Source organism: Taeniopygia guttata, chromosome 4 (genome assembly GCF_048771995.1).
Source record: "Taeniopygia guttata chromosome 4, bTaeGut7.mat, whole genome shotgun sequence".
Lineage (NCBI taxonomy): Eukaryota > Metazoa > Chordata > Aves > Passeriformes > Estrildidae > Taeniopygia > Taeniopygia guttata.
In genome coordinates, this window is record NC_133028.1 from 17,621,481 (window position 1) to 17,648,238 (window position 26,758).

A 26,758-nucleotide genomic window follows, 5' to 3' on the forward strand; every position below is an offset into this window, starting at 1 on the left:
TGATTGTCCTGTCATGCAGCTAAATACTTATTTCTGGGACAGGAAATTTCAACTAGCAAGATTAATAAATAAGGATGAAAGAAAATAAGTAAGGTTTGAACTTAGCATGTCATCTGTCACAGGACTTCTACTGGTAACTCCCATACCAGTAATCTTACTGCCATAATTTTTTACATATGGCAGCTCTCAAACAAAAAGTAATCTCAAAAGTTCCTACCCATCATCCTGCAAATTTACTGTGCACTCCTCAATTTCACCAAAAACTTCAAACCGGTCCCTCAGTTCTGTTCGGGTTGTGTCAGGTCTGATTTTACCCAGATAAATCACACGACGTTCTTCCTGTTGATAAAGAGCAAGCAGGAAGGCATTCTTTTAACAAATACGTAATACAGATGAACCTATACATACATGCATGCAAATACACACACAGATGTGCAGAGGATGCATAATTACAGAAACACTCTTTTGTGGAAGGCCTACTGCATCTTGCATGTACAAGAAATAGTTTTCTCCTGGAAAGCATCTAAGGTATTTAAGTGACACTACATTTGTCAGGTGGTGTGCTCCTGGAAGGGTTTACCGATTGCTGTTATGTTCTGTACACTGACAAATGCTTCCCTTCGTATCCTACTGCACCTTCTTCCCTCTCACCCTTTCTACCACTTCCCCTCCAGGACTGCAAACTCTTCCAAACTAGGAGCTCCCTTTCTCTTGTCATGTGTGCAATACCGAGCAAAACTCATCTTAGTTGCAGAGCAGCATAAAGTAACAAAATAATTGCATAAGTGTACCACAAACACAACAAAATGTATTACAAGCATAACATTATAAGCTCATATGACTCAATAGCTGATTCATCCTGAAATCCTGTTCCACCATAATCCATACCTTTAAATAGAGGGAAAACTTTTCAATATTGTCACCCCAGTCAAAAACTAAGTACTACACAGCCCCTAGCTCATTCCCCGCTTGTCAGTGGGATAAGGAGGAAAATCAGAAAAAGGAGAAACACCTGTACTAAGATCAACCTAATAAAGGAAACAAAGAGATATAATAAGATTAATAATTATAATCACAGTAATTGCAATGAAAAGGGGAGGGGGAGAGAGGAATAAAACCCTAACTGCTGACCAACACCCAGCCCATCCACGAGCAGTGTTCTGCCTCTTCCAGCCAATCTCTCTGGTTCATATACTGGGCATGATGCCATATGGTATGGAATATCCCTTTGGCCACCTCAGGTCAGCTGTCCTGGCCATACTCCCTGCAAGCATCTTGTGCACCTGCTCCCTGGCAGAGCATGGGAAACTGTAAAGTCCTTAATTTAGAATAACACTACTTAACAACAATTAAAACATCAATGTCTTATCAACATTAATACTAAATCCAAAATACTGTCCTGTATCTACCAAAACCACTACATTACCATAGCTACTAAGAATAAAATTAACTCTATGCCAGCAGAAACCAGGACACAGTCCAAAATATGTATTTTATTAAAATAAGTATTTTGGGGGGTAATGACAGGGAGTAAAATATATCCCACAGTCACCACTACCTTTTGGTTTATTCAGAATAAAAACCAGCTGACTGAAGACCCTAGGCTTGTTCTTTCAACACTTGAAACAAAGCATCAGATACTTTTATAACAATCAAGCCACGGTCATATCGTTCTTTCCTTAGTGCAAAAGCTCAGCCAAATGAGGGAAGGACCTGAAAACCCTTTAAGAGTCACTTCACGAATTTTAGGATAAACACTTTTCTGAGGGCAGAGCCATTTAGTGAGCTGTAAGAAAAGAAAATGGGAAAAGGAGATCTTTAAAATACTGGCATTAAGGTAACCAGGGCAAAGAAGCACCAGCTATACATGGCTTGGGTGCTCAGCCTTCCTGCCTCCGATTGCCTCTGGGCTGGCACTGCTGACCCTACTGCTCATCCCTTACACACCCACACAGTAGTCCCATATATCCAACCACCACCACATTCTCAGCTGGTGCAAATCTGTCAGTCAGTGGAGCAATGTCAGTTTAAACCATCAACTTTGGCACCTGAGACTTGTGCAGAATTTAGGTGCCGAATGCCGAAGGAGCTACACTGACTGCTGAGAATTCATGACTATCGTAACCTGGAGGTGCCTAAAGGCTAATGGCACCTCAACTGTGCAGTGCAAAAGGCACTAGGGACCTAAATATAGACTTGCATTCTCGCTCAGAAACATTCTAGCCTGAAGAGACAGGTAGTTTATAGTGTTACAATTCAGATATAGCACAAAATGTATCTTTTCCATGAGTCCCTACAGAGGCATAAAGCACCAGTCATTCGTGGACCACGGACAATACAATTGAGATCAGACCAAACACAGGTAAAATCAGAAATTATATTGATGTTGCCTCTTTACTTGTTTGAGTATTCATTTGAGACAAAGAGACCATCAGAATTCTTAGTTAGGGGTGCTGGAAAATCTTGTCTTCCTGTTCCCAGGAGAGCACTTTGCTCTCAGGAACTATTTAATGCAAAATAAATAAAGAATTCCTGCAGCAGAAAGTCAACACTAAAATATTTGTCTCCCAACAGAAACTCCTTCTTACTAGCACATTCATTAAACTATTTTCACTGACTCTTTTTCTGGTTTCACAAATCTTAGGGGCTCAGATCCAGTTAATCTAAGCTCCTGATACATTAGAGCTTAAAACTGCAGAAAACAGAGATTCAAGAATCAAACATTCCTACCCAAAAGCCCGACCCACTAAGGAATGGCACAAGAATTATCTGCGTCCTTTATAGGTCCCTGGTCTGCAGAGTGGAGTGGAGTCCTTTGGATACATACTACCAAAGTATGGTACCCCCAGGAGGGTCTGGTAACAATCTTATTTAGATACTTGAAACTACTGCCTCTTGTGAATTTGTAAGGAACCAAGGTGATTGCCTTGATACTCCTCTCTAACCATGCTGGGACAGACACATCCACTTTTAAATGTTACACCTTCCAAAATGCAGGGTCCAAAAGCTGCCCTTGTTCCCTGCCATAGCAGTGCAGTTTGGAGAAGCTAGCATGGCTAAAAGAAGCACTTGTGCTCATGGGTAGCCATACATTTAGGGCACAAGGGTACTTTCCAGACAGCTGCTGCTTTTTATCTCTGTCTCCACTGTGTCCCAGTGCACAGCCCTGACCTTCCTGACAGAGGAGTTTGGGTAGGGTTTCTGTGAACCAGGGACTGTAGAGTGCCAGCTACAGAAATCTGCATTTCTTCCATTTCCCCATTCTAATTCTGCTTACTTTCACTATGGTTGGATGCTTACTTTCACAGCCTACTTTCACTATGGTTGGATGCCATAAACTTCAAAACCAGGAAAATCTGCATATGCACAGTAATTACTTTTTCAGACTGTTTTACCAAATCAAGGATTTAACCGCACTGAAACACTTGATAAGAAACAATTCCATTGATACTTGCTATTGAACCTAAATGACTGACCAGATGGAGCAGAACATAACACAGCAGACTGCCTAATATACTTTAGCTGAGATAATACTTCTCAACTGAAAAAAACATAATGTTTCACTCACTGACATGGAGATTGTTATATTACAGTGTGATGGAAATATCTATTGCACACTCTTCCATGGGTCTGTCTGCATGCCTGTGCAATTTTTCCTTCTTCTATCCCTCTAATAACCTTTATATCTGTAATATCCCTTTAAGACAACTGTAATAAACCAAAACTGAACAATTAAAAAAAAAAAAGCCTGTTAAAGTACTGTTAAGGGAATAAGTTAAACCTGCAAAATTAAGGAAATTCAAATTTAAAGCTGAAATGCACCATATGTCCTCCAGTGTGCACATATGAGGAGATGAGTTCAAGTATTTTTTTAAGCAGAGTGCCACAATGGAATAACATACCCAAGAACACAGGATTCACACAGCATTGTCTTTGCCTTGGTTAACTTTGGATTATTTAAAGCAACTATGAATATTAATATTCACAGAGATTTTATTTCCATTAATAATAAGAGCTATAGAATCCTAACAAGATTGCAACACACTTCTAAATGTTAAGGACCTTTTTTGATAATAAGTTACATGTGTAAGTCTATATGGGCGTATTAAATAAAATGTTTACTGCAGTTGTTAGAGGATATGACAGGTGACTTGGAAACCTAGAGAAGGGCAGAGAAAAGCTTTTGTTTTCAATTTCATAGGGGTAGAGGGAACCTGCAGGGAACATCAGAAGCTATCTGTTCAAATTTCCCTCCCAAAAGTGCAAATGATTTATTTTGCATCATAAGTGTTGTGTGGCTCCCTGCTTTGCCAGGTTAAAAAAGAAAATAGTCCAGCCAACTCCCTCAGGCCTAGCATGTCTGTCTTCTTTCATAATCTTGTTCACTCTTCATCACAGCAAAAACATTTGAATAGAAAGATGTGGCAGAAAATCTTGGACTGACAAGCAGTATATTAAGTCTCAAATGAAAATCCTAAAGCATTAGAGTAACAAAATATGAGAAAACAAGGCTGGGATACAACTTACACTCTAAGGAATTACTCATCCTCTAAATATTGACTGATGCTTTTTGTCTTGCAAAGGATTCCTCCAAAACTTTATTTTCTTTGTGCTTCCTTATTCCTAAGTCTTTATTTCACAATTATTTCACTAAACACAGACCATTAGATGTATTAGTTTTCGCTTGGATTTTTTGCTTCTTCCCCCAACAGTTGTTATCTTTGCCTGCCTGTGGTGCTGCTGCTCCCATTTTTCCTACCACTTTTTGCCTGCATGTCTATGGTGCTGACCTAGTTCTCCAAGAGCCAGGTAATGCTTTATGTTAAGCTGAGAGAAGAAATCCAGGAGCATTTCAAATCTGCGTTCTGTTCTGGGCATGTAAAGGCTCTGCTGCTCACTCCAGCACAGGTGTCTGGCTGGGTACACACTCCATGGCTGTGTTGCCTTCCATGCCAAATGACTCCTCTGCCAGTAGAGACTTTAAGCCATGAAGACTTTTACCCTTAGAGCTGAAGGCCAAATACCATTTTGAAAATGTAACGGGATTGGTTGGACAGAATTGCAAAACCAGAAATGCTATGGGAGGAAATAAGCCATTAAAGCTTAAGCTTCTGATGTAATAATAATGAGAAAAAAATCTGTAGATTAAGTAAAGAAAAATTAGTATGGCCTGTGAGAAAGTACAAATGGCAAAAGTAAAATCACAAATACTGGGAAAAAAAAACCAAACAAGATTATTATCTTGTTCAGAACAGTTTAGATACACTCCACACTGTTAGAAAAATAATGATGGACCAGTAAAACTCAAAATTTAGGTAGAAACACATACAGCAAAATTAGAGTATCTGGGATCTAGGCCATCAAGATGAGCAACAACAAAAAAAATCCAAACTAAATATAAAACATACATTGAATCCTTCACAAGTGGATATGAATTCTATTATAGGCTAACTCTGGTTTTAGACTTTCGAGAAGGCAGGCACTCATTTATGAAACCACCTTTCTCCTGCCTTCCTGTTTTAGAACAATTTATTTTCTTTGAAACCATGTGTTTCTTTCCAATACAGTGGCCTCACAGCACATTTATCTTTTTATGTCTGCAAGCTCTCTGGGACTGGGACTCTTGATACTTGTCTCACAAAGGCTGCCAGCATTTAGGAATGAAAAGTAGTAATGTTAATTGTAATTTTCTACTTCAGTATAACCTGATTTTTGTTGGGAAGGGTAGATATCTATGATTAAGAGCCACAATAGTACAGCCAGGACGAATATAACGCCCCCTACTGGCTGGACAATAACCCTCACCTACAGCGGGGTCCAAAAGCCAAATGGACTGTTCCATGTCACCCCCCAGAATGTATGGTTCACCCCACATCTGTAACCCTCCCCTGAACCATCAGGTGCCTGTGACCCCATTGGCCCAGGTCCTGTTCCAGCCCACCTTGGAGCCCCCATTGATAAGGGGTCTCCGGGGGGCTGGACGCCCTCTTGGATCTTCCCCTCTCCTCCTGGAGCGTCCTCCGGGAGTCCCTGCTCCCCTCTTTGTCTCTCCCCTCCCCCATCACCTTAGGCCCAGCCACGTGCTGTGCCTAGCAGCTCGAGGCAGGGCCACAATGCATCCTGAATAAACCTCATCCTCCAAGAGCAACCACAGAGATCTCGCTTGTATCTGTCCATGGATAACAAATAAACGTCTTTACAGACTGGCGCCCATATTTTTTGCACACTTGGAGGTGTACAGATTTTGTTATACCTCTTGGCAGTAGCCAGTGCACACGGTAAATGAGCTGCATGAAGGATGTGACTAAGTCAGTGTCATGGCCAGAGTGGCAGAGTAGCAGAGAGCCACAACACCAAGCTGCTCATCAGACAGCTGAACCTCCAGCTCTGGTGCACCATATCAATGAGGATAACTAGTGACTCCAGAATTTGAACGTGCTAACTATTTCTGGTGCCATGCTTCAAATCGTATTTGCCACATGGTCTAATGTACTGCTGGAGTAAACACAACTCAGAAATTTCCTGGAGTGTATCAAAGAAAAAAGATGTCCTCAGGTCTCTCAGCAAATCACTATGGTCTGCCTTAGCTGGGGGCTGGATCCCAGTTTCTACAAAGCACTAAGTAGACTCTGCTGTCCTGCAGTGCCCCTCAAGTCATAGTCCATGTGTCTCCACTATGATCTGGCTTACATGGCTAAGCAAGTCTTAGTGACAGACCATTCCTATGTCAGTGAGGATCCATTAAAAAAAAAACAAAACGTGACCCAATGAAATAAAACAAAATCAAACTAAACTATGCTAACATTTGGTCAGTTGGTAAAGGAATCACAATCAAAAGTATAAATCAGTGAATGAATGACCGACAAAAAAAATTTTCTTAACTCTCTAAGTACCTTGTAGACTCAGCCTGTATTTTTCAGGCATGCCTGCTCAAAATTAAGACCTGAATCCACAAAAAAGGCACTAAATCTCCAGTAACTGGAGAGGGGGAAAGAAGAAAAAGAAGATAAGAAGAATTTCACAGTATCTTCCAAAGTCAAACCACCTGTATACAGTAATAAGTCTAGACAGGATTTCAGGAATCTATACAGGAAATCTATACTGTCCCAGGCTTCTCACTCTGAATATTCTACGGTGAAGGTGTGCGAGACTGAAGGGGCAGTGTTCAAACATGCTTGTGCCACACAGTGTGAGCACAGGCTTCTAAAACAAGCCTCCTCAGTATTCTGTCAATATGTCTTCACATCTGCCAAAATACAAGCTGCCTGCACAATCAAAGGGCATTGCTTCACACATGGTTTTGACAGATTAAAAGATGTTAAAATATTCTTTTTCTCATTTATTCTTCCTAGGTTTCCCATGCCTGTTGTCCCACAGAGACTAATTCTAGATACTGCTTCTACAATATGAAATTACTTTTGGCTCTGTCACAACTTCTGCTCCTTTTTTACTGTGCATCCTTTCTACAACTAAGTCTTGAGATCTCAGAGCCATGCTTCTCATAAAGAAAGTCACCTGCCCTGTCTAATAACTAAGGTATTAGTACTGCCCAACCTTTGGGCTACTCTTCTACCAGCATCTGCAAATATGTGGTCATAAATCAAATCTGGCAGCATGAGAATGGGCTAGAAAAAAAAAATAAAAAATTCCCCAATACAGAGAGCAAAGAAATCTAAATTTATGGGACTGTAGAAAGAGCTCAAGGAAAGAAAGAGAGGACATTCTTGTGGCTGAACAATAAATTAGTTGAGTCCCTTAAGATTGAAAAGAGTAACACAAAAGAGACTCATAAACCAAAAGGCATAAGAAAAAGAGCAGAGAATGCTAGAAATTATACATATTTTGTCACTGAATTAATGAGATTGGAGATCCCCTTTCTCTGCTGTCTCCTAATCCTTACCTGTTTTCAGAGGGTATAAAATAGCACAATTCAATACAGACTTTTAAAGTAAAAGTGCTGGTAGACTTTCAATAAAGCAGTTAATAGGACTTAATCTACATCTCCTGTAGAACTCACACAGATGACTGGGTTTTAGATTTTTTACCATGTTCTCTTTATTGATATTTATTTTTAGTTTTGATTTATTTATGTCTATTAAAAATAATTCCATTAAATAAGTTAATTATAATCAAAATGATCACTTTAGAAAGAAAATAAATTCAACCTTGGTTTTGAATTGTCTAGAATTTTTAATGCAGTGTGATGCAGCATATCTGAAGCTTTTAAAGTTTCTTTTCTTTCCCTTTTCCTTTTCTCTTGATTAGCTACTTGCTAAATATTTGTTTGTTTTAAACTAAATCAAATTTTCTACCTCCTCAGCAGGATTCATGTTTATTTATATAGGTAAGGTACAGTAATTGAGAAGTAGCAAGCTACACCCATGACAGAAGTCTACTTGAATCTCTAATTTGCGGCTGCTCTAAGAGAGAACAGACAGTGTTTAAGTTACAATTGCTGGAAGGTAGTGTTCATCTCTAAGCAGATGTAAGCCAGATACTTTGAAACTAACTGCAACAATTGACTTAAATATGGCTCTGTCTGAAGCCAAACAATATTATTCCATTGCCCTCACTGTGTTTCAGAGCAGCACAGAAGAGCATGTTATAGCTCTAAATCTTGTGCTTTACAAAATACCCCTATCACCCACACTTTGTAGACAGGACACCTGAAATGGAGAAAACTGAAATGATTTGCTGAAGCTCACTAAGAACAGTAGCAGAGACAAAAAACAGACCATAAAGTTGTCTGTTCACTCCCAGAACTCTTCATTGCTGTAGACTATGCCAGTCTCTGTCAATCTCTACACTCTCCTGGTTCTGTAGGTGCATTAGGAGAAATGCTGCCAAGTGTGTGACAAATCACCTTTTGCTACAAAGTCCACTAATGTCACCGGGAAAAAGACCTATTAATTTTGGTGACCTCAGGAGAGAGCACTAATGGAAAACCTGAGAACGAAGATGAAGTATCCTGGTCTGTACCAGGTCATGCAAGAGCCAGAGCACAGCCAGAACAGCTGTGTAGGTACAAGTGAATGGAAAGAGTAGGACACAGGAAATCAAAATGTTAAGGTGAGCCACCAAATGGCCTTAGCAACTTTTACAGCAACAGATTTACAGCAGCTCCCAGTTTAATAGCCATTCTTCCTTCTGTCCTACTGCTACAACAGCTAAGAGAGTTGCTTATCCTCACATGGGTTATTTTCTTTGCTTCAGGTATCTCAGTTGTTTCATAGAGAACACAGATGAACAAAATAATTAAATAATACATATTCATTATAAGAGGGCCAGAGATAAGTGACTTTTTTAATTGCATCTTGTCTTCAGATTATTTTGCTAAAAATAACTTAAAAATTAACCAAATCACAGACACTGAAAAAATTATAATTAAAGCCAAGTCTTGGGATCCCAGTTTTGAGTTCTGCTATCTGCACCCTCTGTACAGACAATTACAGTCACTCTTGAGAGTTCAGCAATTGGTATATCACCTGACTTCTTATTTTGTGTATGTCTGGTAGGTGAATTACAGCATAAAAGACAGGTTCACTCATATATCTATATAAGAAATAGATTAGTTTTCTTCTACTAGTGTACTGTCTGGGATGACCCCTTTTCTCTAGTAAGTTCTCTTATCTATTCAGTGGGAAAAACTGTGAGTATTGCAATTTATAGAACCTGAAAAAATTAGTAATGTTACACCAAAACAGAAATTATTATGAGAACACATATTTGCTTAAAATGAAAAATATTAAGAAATACATATAAGCAAATTTTTGTATTTTAAAATAAAGTCTGAATTCTAGCATTAGAATCCATGTAAAGAAACAGAGATCTATTTCAATATGAAAGTTATCTTTACAGTGCTTACAATTGCTTTCTGCCTCTGTCTCTCCCTTTGCTTGGCCCTTTCAGATTCCCGTTTTTCATACTCTTTGCGGTATTCTTCCCTCTTCAGCCTTTCATGCTGATATTCCTCATAGCTGTCATATCTAGGAAACACAACTTAGTCATCAAATCAAGCACCTGCATTTGTGAATGTAAAATTAGAAATACAATTACTGGAATGCTTTATTATCCCAGGCAATTAGAGAAAGGACAAGAGGAAACGGCTTCAAACTCCACCAGAGGAAGTTCAGGTTGGATACAAGGAAGAATTTCTTTGCTGGAAAGGTGATTAAGCATTAGAATGGGCTGCCCAGTGAAGTGGTGGAGTCACCATCCCTGGAAGTCTTCAAGAAATGAGTGGATGTGCTGCGGTTTAGGTGACATGGAGGTGTTTAGCCACAGGTTGGACTCAATGAACTCAGAGGTCTTTTCCAGCATTAATGATTCTATGACTCTACGATTATCTCCTGAGAACAGCTGCAAAGCATACCAAATGCAGGCCGAAGGCACTACCTGGGTCTGCGACTGTACGGTGATCTGGACCGCGATCTTCCACCTAAGGGAGAACTTCTGTATGCTCGGTGTCTACAGTGGCTGGACTCACAATAGCAACAAGATCTGCAGGAAGAAACACATTCACCTCTGTCATTCCATTTGAGTCTATTGACACCATTTTCTACCTCTTCCCTGAACTTACAATTTCTTCTAAGCTACCGGTGGGATTTTCCAGTGACAGTTTGCAATCTCCTAGTCAACTAAGGGGCCTCAAGTGATTTCTCCCCTCCTGGCCCTTTAGTAATTTTCCTTATTGAGGCTAACACAGAGCAGACAGTCAGCCATTGTCAACTCCATCTGATAGAGGCCGTAGCAAGATTGGCACCAGGCAGCTCACAGATAATGGGGAAGGTTAGTTATGTGCATCTCTCACCAATTGCTCTGCCTCTGACCTGACTGCCTCCACTCCGAAGGCACAACCTGGCAATTTCAACGGATATTGGAAACAAGTGTTTCTGTAGCAAACCTGTAACCTTCAGAGTTAATCAGCTCAGGAGCAACAGAATGAGTTGCACTGGATTAAGTTATTTCTTGCCTTTTTTTCTTTCTTTCCCATAAGTTTCTTACAGTTTTTGCTGTTTGCCTTGTTAACTACAATGATCATACATGAATTTGCTGTACCATACCTTGAAGAGGATCTACTACAGGGCGACCTTGATCTCGATCGGGAATATGGAGAACGGGAACAAGACCTGTGTTGAGGAAAGGACCTTGATCTAGAGTGTGTCCTTTGGGATCTTTGAGAAAATAAGGATTTGGGTGGAGACACTGAATCTCTGCATGGAGAGTTAAAAGAAGAGCAAGAAGGTGATACATCAAATAATGAATAGGCTTGTGTCCCATCCCAAGGGTAGCATAGTTTATCACTTTCATCTTCACTGTCATCAAACAGACCATCCATTGCTAGTCCTGAATTTATAAACATAGGTAGTTTGGAGAATTGTTCATTACTGTAATCACTGTCCCTTAGTTCTCTGCTCTTATCTGCTTCTTCATCAAAAACAGCTTGGCTGGGGTGACCAAAATGCTTATTCAGTTCAGCCCGAATTTCCTGGTCTTGGAGCTGTTTTCTGTTATTACCATGGGATCCCTGCTTATTTGTCTGTAAAGTCTCTTTCTTGAAATTCTGGTCTTGTTCTAAAGAAGAACAAATCTGACACTGCCACCCAGGTGAAGAATCCTTAAATTCTGGTTGTCTGGAGTCCTGAAGTTCCTGGGATATTTTAATGTGTATTTCCGATTTTGAATTCACAGATTGACAGTAGTCATGGTCACCAAACAGCCGCAAACTGGGCCGTTTTGTCTTTCTCTCCTCATGTCCACTGGACAGTACTGTAGTCTCGCTAAGCTGTGGGTACAGCTCAGACTCGTCTGGACCCTTCTTGATTGGGTTATTTCCTGGAGAACTGGAAGACTCACTATAGCGGGGCTTTTTTGAAGGTGGTACAACAGTCTTGCATGATGACTTCAGTTTAGGTGAAGTCCTAAAAGGATTATCTTGGTTGGCTTTATGAGGAGGGGTCGTCGGTGGAGTTAGGCCTACAGGGAGTAAAAGGAGGTACAGAATGCTTTTAAGCACACATACAATGTTTATAACGGTGGCTCATATGCTTCTTAAAATAGATACAAAGCAAGACCCATTTTATGTCACTTCAACACTGCTAATACTGAGAATAAAACTACCAAAGGTCTGGTAACAACAATAGCAACAATACTAATGCATTACCATCAATCTCCAGCATAATTTCTGCCCCTCCCCTTCCTCCATGACATCCGCCCCTCTCTCTGTAGGTTTTGATAGAAAAGATCAAGAGATAAAACCCCAAAGACGTTTTTGTTAAATACAAAATAGATTTTGATGTAAAAATGAAAAGTCAAAAGACTGGCACCATCAAAAACATAAAGAACTTAGCAAAGAAGAACCTGGATAAAAGCACAGCCAAGAGAAATAAATGAGTGGCACCAAAGGACGCAGAACTTAAATGCAATGAAATACAGTCACCCTACCTCAGTGGCAATGACTCTTTGTTTCCAGAGTTCATTAACTTAGGAAACCATTGAGAATGTATGTCTAATACACTCCTTGAGCGTAATTAATACATTTTGCCTGAAATGTGGTTCTGCAACTGAAACCCAAATGAACAATAATATAACCACAAATGTAATGAACCTTTGCATTTAAAACTAAATCTTGGTGAGAATCATGCAGTATGGATTCAAAATGAAACAGGTAAGTCTTAGTATTAGTTATTAGGTTAGTATTAAATTAGTATTCAATTACTAAATATACTGCTAACTAACAGGATTATTTACATAACTGTAATAGATTGTATCACTGTGATGAGATGAAATTGTAGGAAGGACTACAGCACATTCCAGTAAAGCCTAGGAACTGAAGCAACATCTTCCCATTATTTTTATAAGGGTAGAATATAACTTTCAATATTTTATACAGAAATCAAAGAATTTCTTCAGATTTTACAGAAGGATAATCCCAGACATCAGGGCAGAGCAACAGAAAACAGCAGACACTGTTCAGAAAATAATTTCTCTTCAGGAAGGTACTTAGTATGTTATGTTTGTAAAATTTGCTTCTGTTCAATTGACACTAATATAATTTAGTAATATATTCTTAAAAATTAACAAAATAGACAGAGATTAGGGAGTTCTCCAAGGTAATCCAGACCATCACTAAGCAATCCAGAGGCTCATGCTGTCCAAGAATACTTTTAGCCCAAGTAATGAGCTTTCCATTAGTTCTTTAGCCAGAATGAAAAGAGAGGGCAGACAGAGTTACAGGAAATGTGTGTTTCAAACATAGTTATAGAACTCTGGTTTGTATTTTTAAACAGGCAATACAGCTCAGCAGATCAATGCAAATGGAACTTGTTTTATAGTGTTTTGCTGTAAAGAAGGAAAAGCGTCCATCAATGCACAGTGCTCCCTAAGGAGCATAAATGGAGACTGGGAGTCCCACTGCATTATCTACTATGAATTTCTTTCTGAAAATAAGAAAATAGAAGGACCAAGGCATGCATACTTGATGTGAGAGACATGCTTGATTTTGCCAGCATGTTTGGAAAAAATCGTTATGAGCTACCCATGGCCATGTAAAGACTTTGCCTAACACCACAAAATTCAAGGAAACTGAGGCAAAGATCATGGCACCTAAAACATTAGTTACTCCAAATTTAAATTTAATACTAAAAAAATTTTGTGGAGCCATCACTGTTAAATTATTTCCTCTAAGTCCTCAAAATTTTTCTTTCTTCTTCCCAAAAATTCTCTTGAGACAGCCCTAACTATTTCTTACCTTATGCATCTCCTCACTGACAAATATTTTGACTACCAAGTGAAGTTTTGCTAAAATGAAGAGAACAGTCCTATTCAAAAATCTGCAGTAGTACTTTCAAAGTTAAAGCTTCATGTTCAGATTGAACAAATACTTCAGTAAACAATTTTCTAGAAAACAAAAATTTAAATTACATTTTTACCTGTGAAATTATACAGTCCATGAGAAATTCTGGCATTAGTTACTGGGTTTTTGGATGTTGTTTTAAAGAAAGAATTAAACAAAAATACAACCACTCCACAATGAACATGTATATTTAAGAATTTCAGGCAAAGTAACCCCAAAGATAATCCAACATTCAAAATAAAATCTTATTTCAAATTCCACTTCTTTAAAGCTTGTCCTGGAAATAAGCAAGTAAAACATATAGTATAACATTTCCAGAAACCTGACAAGGAGTCCAATAATCTTCAGAAAAGGAGCCGGCGGGGGTGCGGGGCAGGGGGGCCAAGTACCAAAAAAACCCCTCATGAAAGTACAGCCTGAGCTAAATTTACTGGCACTTCCCTTGCTGGCAGAACAGGGCTGGGACAGCCTAAGAAAGGGCTTCCTCGTGGCATTCTGGCTTTTTTCCTGGATTTTAGCAGAAGCAGGAAGCGCACAGGCAAGCAGAAACAGATAAAAGATGGAAAATGTTCACTTAACTTTTGAACAAACCTACACTGGGGGATGGAAGAGGGAGTGAAGTTTTGAATACACGTCACCACTCCAAGTCCACCTCCACAGTGCTCCCTGACCCATCTCCAAACTGAATTCTGAGAAAAACAGTTGGCTGCACTTGTTCATCTTCACTCTAATCCCTGGTAATCTTCACCGAGGGCCATGATCCCACATCAATGGCGTTACAATATTCTATAACCACTGGATTATTTCACACACACTGATTTCTCCCCAATGTATACGTTTAGGAATTGACAGTACAAGGTATATTCTGTACTCTCTCTTGAACTTAGCAGGTTTTGACAGATTTATGGAAGGACAGATGGCCATTACAGGCTGAAGGCTGACAAGAGGCAGTTCAGAGCATTGTTAACACACTTGCACAAACTCTCAGCAGTGCAGCGCTGTGCAGAATGTAATTCAGACTATAGCTTTTTTATTGCTGCCTATTTTCTTTTGTCAAAAGAGCCTGCTGTGCACAGCAACAAATGGCTGCCATTACCCAGAATGTAATGGGTGTCAGACAAATCACGTAACACAAACAATCAAGAGTATGTAGGTCATATTTCAACAGAGCACAACCTTAGCAATATTTATGATTACTGCATTGAAATGTGCTCTATAATAAACAAGTACCTCTACATCACTCACACTTATGTACTTCTGCACAGCAAATCTGTTAGAAGTGGTACATACTCTACAATCAACCCCCTTAAACAGTCTTTTTTCTTTTTAAAGTAAAAGGCAAGTATTTTTTCATGACATGCTATAAAACCATTTTCTTTGTAGGGACTTTTCCTTAATTGAATAGCTTTGGTAAATGGTACGTTTGCACTTTGCCTTGCTCTGTCTATACACTACAAACTCACTCCATGATCCTGTGCTAGAAAACAGCATATATCAAATTGCCAGCACTGCTGCCAAAGCAGCACCATCCTCCCTGTGTCTGTGCAACAAAAGGTATTTGCATATGTGTCAACTCTGCCACCTTGGCCAAGCAACTTCTTTCCAGAAAGTCTCTGGGAGGGTGAAACTACTTTCAATATATTCCAAAACGCCACTTTAAAGAAAACTTGTAGTGTAACTCATTTAGCTCAGCTAGGTTGATAAGCAGAAATTAGGGGAGTGCCTTTGCATTAAAAGTGACATCTGGACTTCCTAGGACTGATTTTCAATAGTGTTTTATGTAGACACAGATATTTCTAAATCTCTGCAGTAACTCAGCATTCAAATGTTTGATGATGTTTGCTGTGTTTTGAGTGGGCTGATAATTAGTGTATTTTGGGGAATGCAGTCCTGGAACCTTTCTACATGTGCACTGGGCTTTTGAGAGGCATTGAAAATGAATTCTTTCATACCTTTTGAGTTTGAAAATGGATTGTCAAGAGAAGCATTATTTAAGGCCACTTTAAAAAATGACCACAAGATAACAGCTCAATTCAGTAGAAGAAGAGCATTTGTATGGCACTAGATTGCAGAAGCTAGGGAAATGTAATAAAATTAAATAGTCATGATATAATAAAAAACTACATGCTTGCTGAATATTCAGTTTAATTCTGTTGTCAGTACTGGAAAGAATAAACACAGATACCTAAAAACATCAAATAACTCACTAGATTTTATTCCCTCTGGACAACTCTCTCCATCTCACATCTCATTTTATCAGAAATCATTTTGAGGTCAAAGAAGTTCTTAGATGACAGATTTTAAGTATTTGTTCTGACAAGTAAGAAGTAACACAAATCTAGAGGTGGGCAAATAGCAGGGTATTAGTATCCTCAATGATGGTCACAAATTCCAAATCACTCTTCAACCTGATTGTGTACATCAGCTTTTCTGATGACAGAAAACATAGCTTTTTCTGCCATCTTTTCAGAAAAATAAATTTTTTTCCCCAAGACCGGTGAGGAGTTTTACACTACAATAAATTATAGGGATCTGTATCAAATGAGAGGCTCTTCACCAAGAGGGTGGAAATAGTCTTCTAGTTACTGATCGAGCCATAGGCACGTAAACTGACTTAATGTACTTAAATGGTGGCTTTCAGTATTTAGGTGTGAAGGTTTAAGACACAGGGAACAGAGAGAGATTTATTAGAAGCCATGCTATCTAACATCTGGCTTTCAGAAGTTTGTCTAAGACAACCAAAAGTCTAAAACAATAACTGAGGAGCCCTTGAGGGCCAAGATAAACACTGCCACCTCCAGAAGGTGAGCCATCCTTCCAGCCCCTGTGCTTGCACAGTCCCATCCATCCCCACCACCCCCTCCCCCCCAGTTCTGACTGGTGACAAAGAGGAAGGAGGTGGCACAGAACCAGCTCAGACTTCTGGAAGACGCTGGAGAGGTTCAAGCCCATGGCCTCTTAGCAAGGCACTGGCAATGCATCTGGAAACAGAGATGCACCTCTTCTGAGTCTCTTACTCAGAAGACTGATCTGACACAGGAATTTCATTCACTACATTATCATCACCTAGGACTTCCTCCATACCATGATGTTCTGGTCCAGCTTCCTTAGAATAATCACCTTCAAGAGATAGGACCTTATACAGCAGTGGACTTAGGACACTTAAAGTGTATTGAAAGAATTATGTATGCCATGAAAACACTTCAAAGAATATTTGTTCCTTGTAATTGAACAAATCGATGTTTTGACAGTTTCAGGGAGGACAAAGTTACACTCACGACTACTAACAAATCTGTTGTAAAGCAAGATATAGCACTGGCAAGAGAATGGTTTCAGTTTGACTTTAGATACATGAATCCAAAATGTGTGTGTGACGAAGATTGATGGCTCATGTGGGAAATGTTTTTATTTATTTATTTTTCTGGTCTATAGTTAATTCATCAGTGAGGGAAGCAATGTTGTTCTCAGCAGAGAGATCAAGGGAGTTGCTATTTATATTAAAATACTTTGTGCTTCAATAGTGCAAGCAGCACTGCTAATGGTCTTTTCAATTCAGTAGTGAGATCAAGGTAACTCCTATTTAAATTATAATAAATAGTGCTTGTATGGTGCAAGCTGCCCTATATAAGGACAATGAGCAATGCGGTTATCTGGATATAATTTGGAGTTGCCAGGGTTCTCACTAAAGAACTTCAAGGTATTATTAATCACTACTGCCACTACTTTTTTCCCTGTTTTATTTTTGGTTGTTTTTTTAACTGAAGTGGGTCCCAATTCTGCCATGATTTACACACACACATCTGCTGTAAGTTCTTCAGTACTCCAGGCTGTTTCTATTAGGTACTTTGCTTCCAGTACAGGCAGACTTAGGACACAAAACTACTGCAGTACAAATTACTTAAAAAGCAAGACATGCATCTTTTTATAGGTTTACATACATACATGAAAATGAAAATAAAAACTATTTGTATATGCAGACAGAGATTAAAAGAGCTACTGCATGATCTCCTGAAAGCTCCTCACTAGGCACTGTGAAGACCAGAGCAAGTGCAACATGAAGTCCAAGAGCCACCATTATGTACACTGCTTGGGAACACTGCCCAGCTCCCTGGCCACACAACACTCCCATTCTTATTCTTCCTGAATATCATCAGGTTATTTCCTAGCTAACTTCTTTTACTTCCAGAGGGGAAAAGAAATCACAGAATCATAGTATGTAGAGCCTCCCCTTCCCGAAGAGGCTGTAATCTGATCTTAAAACTCCTCCCTTGGGACACCTGATAAAACCCCACAGCCCTGGGTCTGATCTGTCTGCTCTCGGCTCTGGGCCCTGGCATGGGGGGGTGGGGGGGAATAAAATGGACTTCCTTGCTAAACAACAGAGACTTGTCTATTTGCCCTGTTGTCCTTGCGGCCTCCCTGGATCACGATCCTCACTGTAGCCACACACTGCTACAATAGTAGAGCATTCCTGTTTACATGTGTGGCCAGTTGTGCTGTTTGCCAGCTTCTGTAGCTTTTTTTTTAATGCACCAGCTCTCTTGATTATGTTGTCCAAGCAACTACAGAGCTGTTTTGTTTCCTCCTCTGTGCACAGCTGATGGAGCGGAATGAATTTGGTAATACCAAGACCATTCCTGTTGCACTATGGACGCAATACTAGAGGACTATCCAGGGGTCAGACTGACTCCCAATTTCTGTCTAGTCAGCTGATGGGAAAAGCAGGCTGCTGACTTTTTGGCTGGGAGAAAACACTGCTTCCTTCAGTGATTTCAACGGCTGCTTGTACCACTCTGCCGTAGTCACCTCATCTGCCCCTTTCTGTTGGCAGCACTAAGCACTGACTGACTGATCCATGCTTACAAATGGGCACCCTTGTGCAGACTTGCTGTCCAGTGGTGATGGAAGAGGCTTCTCCTTACTTCACTTCACTTCACTTATTGGCAGTGAACAGGATTATCCTCCTGAATGCAGTGAATTCTGCCATGCATATGTTGGTCTTGCAAAATGAAGATGTATAGGAAGAACGTTTCCTTTTGCCACGAGAAGAATGATTAAGACTGCAGGCTTCCAGGAGACAGCAGGGAGAAGTGCTCATGTTTTAGAGCTGAACTAATTAAAAAGTTTCTGAAAAAGTAAAATGATGGTTGTAGGAAGGTGAAAGCCCAGTGTACCAACCCAAACCCAGCCTGGGGCTGCTGCCACTGAATTCAGGAGCCCCAAGTAATTTGTGGTACCCGAAGACATATTTTGCAATACACCCCTTCCCTCTCAATGCCAGATATCAGATATTTTACAACCTACTGCTATCCTGAGAGAAGCACATGCCAAGTACACCTCTTATTTTTCAATATTACACAAATTAGAAAGAAAATGGTCTTGGCAATAGCTCAGATGGAGCTCAGTGTGTTCTTTTGTGCTCAGCTCTGGACACTTGAAGAAAACAGAGGCAAAACAGAGTTCAGAGGAATGCCATAAAACAGATCTGAGTCTGAAGGAACTGACTTCAGCAGAAAGAAGAGCAGACAAATTAAATGAATGATTAAATGGGTGACGTGTGAACTAAACCACTACATGATAAAAAAAATCCTACAAATCTTCAAAAGGTACAAATCCAGGGAACAGAAAGGAGGAAGAAGATAAAGGAAGGTTGTGTGAAGTGTGTTAATGGAAGAAAAAGAAAAAGCAAGAGTATTAAATGAATACCACTTTTAAAAATTACCTCTAAGCTATGGAACAATTAGTTGTCCAGTGGAGAAGAGAAAGCTGTTATTTGTGATGTATTAATCAAGAACTGGCAAAGCACTGAAACATGCAGTCATGTACAGCCCTAGACTGGCCTGGACACAGACTGAATGACGTAACTTTTAAATCTGTAACATCGGTTACAGATACCCCACGGCGCTGTGGGGTTTCTCTTTGAAAGATGGTGCTCAGCAGTACACAAATCTATGGGGAAATGGAGAAATATAACAGATAAATGGTTTCATTCATATTTTCTCATAAATTATGCTCTCTTGTGTAGGTTTGGAGGCATATTTTCAAACACATTTCTTCTCAGGTAGCCAAATAAAAAAGTAATGCTGAACTGCAATGAAGTGAATATACTGGACACTTCTGTGAGATCTCAGCATACCTGTGGTATATTAAAGTAAACAAACACACACAAGCCATGCTTAAAGGAAGAGCCATCATTTTGCATTTCTCACCTGCAGTTCCAGAGAGTTCCACACTTAAGGTTTGTTCAATAGTCTTGTTCTCAAATGGGGAACCCTTGGGATCACTGGAAGACAGGGCACATTTATAAAAACAAGCTGAAATGGAGTTGCTGTAGCCAAAATCTACTGAACCCCCCTCCCTTTTATAAATGTTTGCACTTTTTAGTACTTACTTTGGTGACTCGGGTGTCAATGGAAGTGATAAACTTGTTGGTTTGGCTAAAGGAAAAAAGAAAACAATTATGCAATATTTAAACACTCTGTAAAGTATACTGTAAACATTTCTTTATACTTTGGCATTGGAATCATGTGGTAGTCAGGGCCAAGCTCTGAAAGTTCAATTGCCATTTCAGTGTATCCCAGATAGATAAATAAAGATATTCATCCTGATTCCTTACTTACTAGTACCAAAAGGGCACTTAAATTTCAACAATTATTTACATCAATTAGTGTACCTCTGAAATACAGTACAGAACCCAAATGACAAGAACCTTTCAGAAGAAGAGTGGTACATGTTAAAAATCAATGAAGATCTCTACAGGATACACTGCAAAAATGTTACTTCTCTCAGTGTTAATTTAGACTACAGTTCACGTTTCATTTGGAAACAGGAGCAGCAGAATAACTACAAAGTAACAGAACGTTATGAATATTCAGTTCATTTTACATCTACAAGATATAATTTTATCTGTAGCACTGAGAATAGGTTGTTTCTGTGAGGCCAGAGTCCAACCAGTTGTAGTCCAAATTTTTGCAAATTATGCTGCAAACTATGACAAACCACGGACATAGTCACAGATGGTTAAAAATGGGGTTGAAACTCTCAGCTACAATCCTGACATCCGCAAAAAACAAAGCTCTGGCTATAAAAATGTAAGTCTTTGCAGCTTTTACTCATGCAAAATTGTATTTTCTCAGAGCAAGCCAAGAACCAGGATGCTGTAGTACAACTAAGATTCCTTTAAAATTAAAAATTATAGTACTTGCAAATTTTACTTTTCAGAAGTTAGATTGATGTTTTAAACACAGAGAGCATTGTAGCAAGAACAACAGCAGGGGATCTCTTCTGCAGATTAATTACTTAAGACAAAATGTTCCCCTTGAACACTCCTGCACTGCAGATCTTTTGTCCAGAGTGCCACTACTGCATATTTCATATTCATTACAGGCTTGGAGCTCCCATCAACATTAAGGGATTTTATATGCAAATTGATTACTTTTATATGCTCTAGAGCATTTCTGAAGTAATATAAGGTTTTTAAAAAATTAATTCTCAAAAGCTGCATATTGTTTCTTCTCCTCCCCATATGAGAAATGGAAACTTCACCTCAGGTTCACCTTCCTCAGAAGTCACTGCTGGAGTGAGGAGATGCACCTCAACGAGTTATTTGTCTGGTCCAGCATGGCCACTGATTTGTGCATTACACCAGGTGCAGTAAAACTGAATGTAACCTGACACATCTTTGTGTGTAATTTATATACATCTAGGAATACTAATGTTTGCCTGTAGCTACCTAGAGGTAAAACTGTCTTAAAAAACCCAGATCTTCCAGTAAGGCTCTGGGATAAAGTTTTATACAAAGGCTTTCCTTTTTTTTTTTTTCTTTTTTTGGAAATAAAAATCTGCACACTCTTAACCAATTTAGATTAAGGAAGCTGAACATGTAAGAGCTATTTACATCTCTAAAAAGTCTCTTTCTAGTTCTTATTAGTGCCACAGAATAGTCCCACATCAGAGTATACACATATTAAATTCTGAAGCACTGAGGCACAGTGCAAATCTGCCAGAGATGGGCACAGAACCAAGGCATTATCTCACACTCCCATGTATTAATATTAGGCAGATATCACTGAGCTCTCCCACTGAGAAGTTCGCATACCAAAACACCCGTCAGTTTTCTTATTGCTAGGCAAGAGTTTGACCAAATACTCTTTCTGCAAAGGATTCATACTCACATACAGCTATTGATAGTGTAAATATTTAGCCAAGACACTGTCATTTTCCATGGTGCCTGTTTATTAGAGTTTCAAGGTCTACTGTAGTGTGGGGTTTTTTTTTATTAAAAAGAGTTCACATCAAGTTGCTTGTCCCTGTAAATTGAAAACATTCAAGTTCAAAAGAACTACGTTTCCTCATGGGCAAATTTCAGTGCAAAACCACAGATGATCTTTGGCATGAATGCATTTGTGGACATTCCCGTGGGTTTGCAATATGTTTGCAACAGTAACCCTAAAGGAAAATAACATTTGACTTATCCTTTGTGAGCTTTCCCTAACTTTGAAAGAAAATCTCAGACTGTGATAGTTTTTTTTAAAACAGAAGATCCAATTTTCTTGTACTTTTGATTAAATGTATAAACCAATGACTGTAGGTCTGCAAATATCAGTTCAATTTGCAAGGTTGATTCTGCATAAATTGACTGTCCAAGCTGAAAGCATTATATTCTTGTATTTGCATTATATGTAAATCCATTGATATTGAAGTTATATATTGGTGTATGAGGCAAATTTGCTGAAAAAACATTTCAGAAGCCTGTAAGTTAAAACATAGGAAAATTAAAGAAGAAGGTAATTTCTCTGTGGCTGCAAATTCACCTGCAAGACCACTAAAATCGCAGTCATTTGTTAAGCACAGATATTAGCATATATGTCCCTTTGGACTTTCCTAACATCTCCTCCGTGCTGTTTCCACAACCCAGTGTGCCCTGACTCTCTGAGCTGAATCTACACAATTGCTCAGCTGGGGGAAAAAAAGCAGTTCTGATCTGAATAGAAACACTTTATAATCTGTATGTATGTCTGTATGCACACACATCTCTGTATGGGTACAACATACATGTGCATATAGCATCATACACCTTATCACCTGCCACCTTAACATCCAACAGTGTTAATAAAGCCCCCTGTAACTTCTGGCAGCTCTGTTTTTCAGTAACATTGCAGTAACAGACCCAGGTTTCACATGTAGAGTTCAGTCTGGATTCTGCTGTGAAAGCAGACTGCTGAAGCCATCCAGAAATGGCAGTTGGCATAAGGAAGCTTTAGGGGCAGTTAGGTTTCCTTCTTACAAGAAATATTGTTCAGAAAATTCAAGACCATAAAGGAGAAAACCCATACTTAGGATGTCAGAATGCTGCAAGAACAATATTAATTGACAAGAAGGGAAGATTATTTTTATTGAGTTTGCTTATACTTCCTGGTGCAGAATGAGAAAAGAGATTTGATGGAGGCTGAAAGGCAAAAAAGAGGGAGAGGAAAAGAAGAAAGAACATCCAGTTTACAACTGCTGCTTTGAAAATACCAAACAACACATTTAGGGTCACATCCTGATCTCTGTTGCAGACATTTAACTTCCATTGACTTTAGTGGAGGCATCCAGGATTGGCACTGATGTGTCTGAGATAGGCACATGGCCTTCCAGATTCCAAGCCAACATAAATACATAGATGTATTTTAAAGCAGCAATAATTTTAAAAACCTCCCTTTGGGTTCATAAGATTTTACAGCTTTCCTTTATCGTGGGAAAACAGACAGGGAAAGAAAGGGAGAGAAAGTGAGAGAAGTAGCTTTAAGTTCTTGCATCTCTGTCACAGAAGCTACTTGTAATATAGACCAGTTCTTCACACATCAGGGGATACTAAAAGTCAACACAAGTGTTTAGTTTTGACCATAAAAATCCAAAAACGAGAGAGAAAGATCAGGGTGGCAGCTAAACTTCCAACTATTTACAAAATAAAATTACAAACCAGCATTCCAGCTTTAACAGGAATGACACATTTATTGTTTTCTCTGTAGCAGTGAGAGCACTATTTATTGTCTCTTAAGGGCTATGTGGCAGGTTAACAATGCCCTCAGTTTTACTCCAGCAAAACAGAAAGAAGCTCACTAATGAACTGGCCTGCCGAACTTGTTTAGGGGTATAATGATTTCTTCACGGTACAGTTCTCTGTGAATAAGTATCTCCAGCTAGCTTGGTATATTACCATGTGGTATTTGTTAAACCTTTCCTGAGATCCTTTCCTGAGGCTTGGGGCAATAAATAAAAGGATCAAATATGTCTAAAAGCTAAATCTAGCTAACTAATTCTAACTTCTTTATACTGTTTTAAAATTGTCTTTACACAGAAGAGATGCTGGATTTCCAATACTAATCCAAACAACAGAAGAAGTATTGAGGGTATTCCCAACCATGGTACTTCAGCTTCCCAGCGTTACTGCTGGTACCAAAGCTGAATTCTGCAGTCCCACACCTACCCTGCAGATGATTTGTCTGAGACTGCAGATGGGGCTTCCTTTTGGAGGTGCATTTCTCTTTGCTGCTGTTCCTGTTCTCTGCTGGTTTAGTGTGAGGAGGATCATCATTTGTAGTCAGATATTTGAGAAGTTCAGAGCAGGGACGTCTTTGAGGCTTTTGCTGTTGACAAATGCTCTTCGCTTTATTGCTCCATGAATTCTCAGTCTTAAAACAGGGTAAAATAAAATAAAATAATAAAATAAAATAAAGTAAAGCTAAAATTAGTGAGCTGAACCTTATCAGAATGGATATAGGTTTTCTGAAGAGATGAGATTTTCAATGAAGTGTTCAGCCTAAGTGTACTAGATCTATGAGCTGTGAATAACTGTTTGCAGAACAAGGAAAGAAAATTACATTTAAAATTCCTAAATGACATTTATGCAGCTTTTTATTTCATTTCTCCTACATTGCAATGTTCCTACTCAGCAACATGTAACTAACAAGACCCTACAGCGCCTTTAGTGTGAACAAAAAAATAAGCTGGTTTAAACCTTAATTTGCTACTGATTGCTTGGGCCCAGTATTCACAACTCTCTTAAGTACCCCTAAATGGCCTGTTTTCAGTTACACTGCATGGCAAGACAAACATTGTTTAATACTGCCTGCTAACAGAATTATGTCCAAGCCCCGCATTCCATCCAAGCAATGTCTAATATGTATCTTTTGCCAAGAGTCCAGTGTCATTTGTCTTAGCTCAGACAGCTGGGAAAATGGCAGTCCCACATCCTGGAGTCACTCATAAACCACACCAGACCATCAGCAAATTTTATCATATCCCATCCTACTCTGTGCATCAGTAAAGTAGGTAAGAGTAACAGAAGGTGTGACTACAACTGAACTCTGCCAAGAGAAGGGGCATAAATGAAATATTCAGAGCATAAAAGAGCTCAGATGATTTTCTGGAACCTAGTCTACAACTCACATTTTTTAAAAATTAGTTAGAAGCACATACAATACATTCAGATCTACTGCTAGCTTGATTGCTAAAAGCATAAAAGACCTTATTATACTTTCTTTTTTTTTCCCTTATTATAAAAATTAAGTTTGTACCTTAACAACCACAGGGCTTGTTCTGATCCTGTGATTAGTGTTTGCATGGTTTTGTGTGCCGAGACCACTGCATTCATTGTAATTTAGCTGAGTGTTGGCTGGAGCCAGCAAGAGCTTCTTAAGCTACAAACACATCAGGGAAAGGGAAATGGAAGGAAAAGAGTAAAGTTATACATCTTTATCAATTAAAGTGACTTATCTACATTTTTGCATAATTACTTAAAGTTAGTTATATCAATTTCAGCAAGCAAAGTACAATAAAACAAAAAAGCAGGACTTGATATTCCTCAGAGTAAACAGATTTCATTTTCTTCTGGCTTGGCAGCACATTTCTGCTCCCTTTAGTGCAGTATACTGTGGGGCAAGCAGAAGTGACAGGGATCTTGGATTTCTGAATCCAGGGCAAAATGAAATTCTCAGTGATCTATTTGACATGAAGAGGCCTCTGATCTATACAGAGACATAAACTTTAACAGACTAATGGATACGGTGTCAAGATTCAGGTATCTGGCTCTGTTTCCACTGAAGCCGGTGATAAAAGGCTTTCAGCAGAAATAGAATCACATCTAAAACCAGATTTACTAAGCAAAATGCATATAATGTTTCACCCACATCCTCATTCAAGATTCAGTTTTGCCCTGGTTAGCACTGAGCTGGTGCTTACTGGTCAAATCAATGCTAAAGACACAAAATCAGCTCTGTATCTCAACAGACTCATTGAGCCTTTCTTCAGAGATCACCAAAAATGATGTCTAAACATACACAACAAAAAGAGCCCCGAGAAAAGAAATATGAGTTAAGAACCATTATCCCAATTTATCTGAATAGCATTATAAGCAAAAGTGTCAGCCCCATTAGCATAAGAGCTTCAAAAACAACCTTTTCAACAACTTTTTAATAGACTGCCATATTAATCATCCTACAGCTATTTGGTGAGGGGTTTTCCCCCTGCTTAATTTTCAGTACTTTACTTGATTTTCCTCTCCAGTCTACATGAAATGTCCAGACCTTACTGTGACTACATCATACCCATGCAGCGGGTAGCCAGAGGCACATCCAATTCCTGTTAAACAGTAGGAAGGGTTCTTACTAGAGACGGCTCTTCTGCCTCCTGAGTTGGAGGGGCGCCGTCGGGCACTGGGGAGGGGCTAGCGGCATTTTCGTTGGTCACATCTCCATCTGTCAGTGCATCAAATGAAGGCAATCCATCCTCATCCACAGGGATGCTGTCCAATGTTTCAGTGAGAACAGCTAGCAAGTTTGCCTCGCTCTCTTCATCTAGCTTCTGTGGGAGAGGATGAAACAAAAAGAGGAACCAGGTGAAAAAAGGAACAAAGTGATG

The 26,758-nt window shown here is 39.2% G+C and overlaps 1 protein-coding gene across 5 annotated transcripts in view; it reads right to left on the minus strand.

Annotated features, from left to right (window-relative positions):
- Nucleotides 1–26,758, minus strand: part of PPARGC1A (PPARG coactivator 1 alpha) — a 364,171-nt gene that overhangs the window by 6,980 nt on the left and 330,433 nt on the right. For 4 of the 5 annotated variants that reach the window (XM_030270851.4, XM_072928036.1, XM_072928037.1 and 1 more), the window contains 9 exons: nt 26,507–26,701; nt 25,417–25,539; nt 24,327–24,531; nt 20,247–20,292; nt 20,065–20,138; nt 11,064–11,976; nt 10,396–10,500; nt 9,866–9,986; nt 218–339 (listed from right to left, as the gene is read on the minus strand). In XM_030270851.4, the coding sequence (XP_030126711.4) occupies nt 218–339; nt 9,866–9,986; nt 10,396–10,500; nt 11,064–11,976; nt 20,065–20,138; nt 20,247–20,292; nt 24,327–24,531; nt 25,417–25,539; nt 26,507–26,701 (1,904 nt within the window). Of the gene's footprint in view, nt 1–217; nt 340–9,865; nt 9,987–10,395; nt 10,501–11,063; nt 11,977–20,064; nt 20,139–20,246; nt 20,293–24,326; nt 24,532–25,416; nt 25,540–26,445; nt 26,702–26,758 lie in introns of those variants that run through there. The other variant, XM_072928038.1, reaches the window with a different exon arrangement.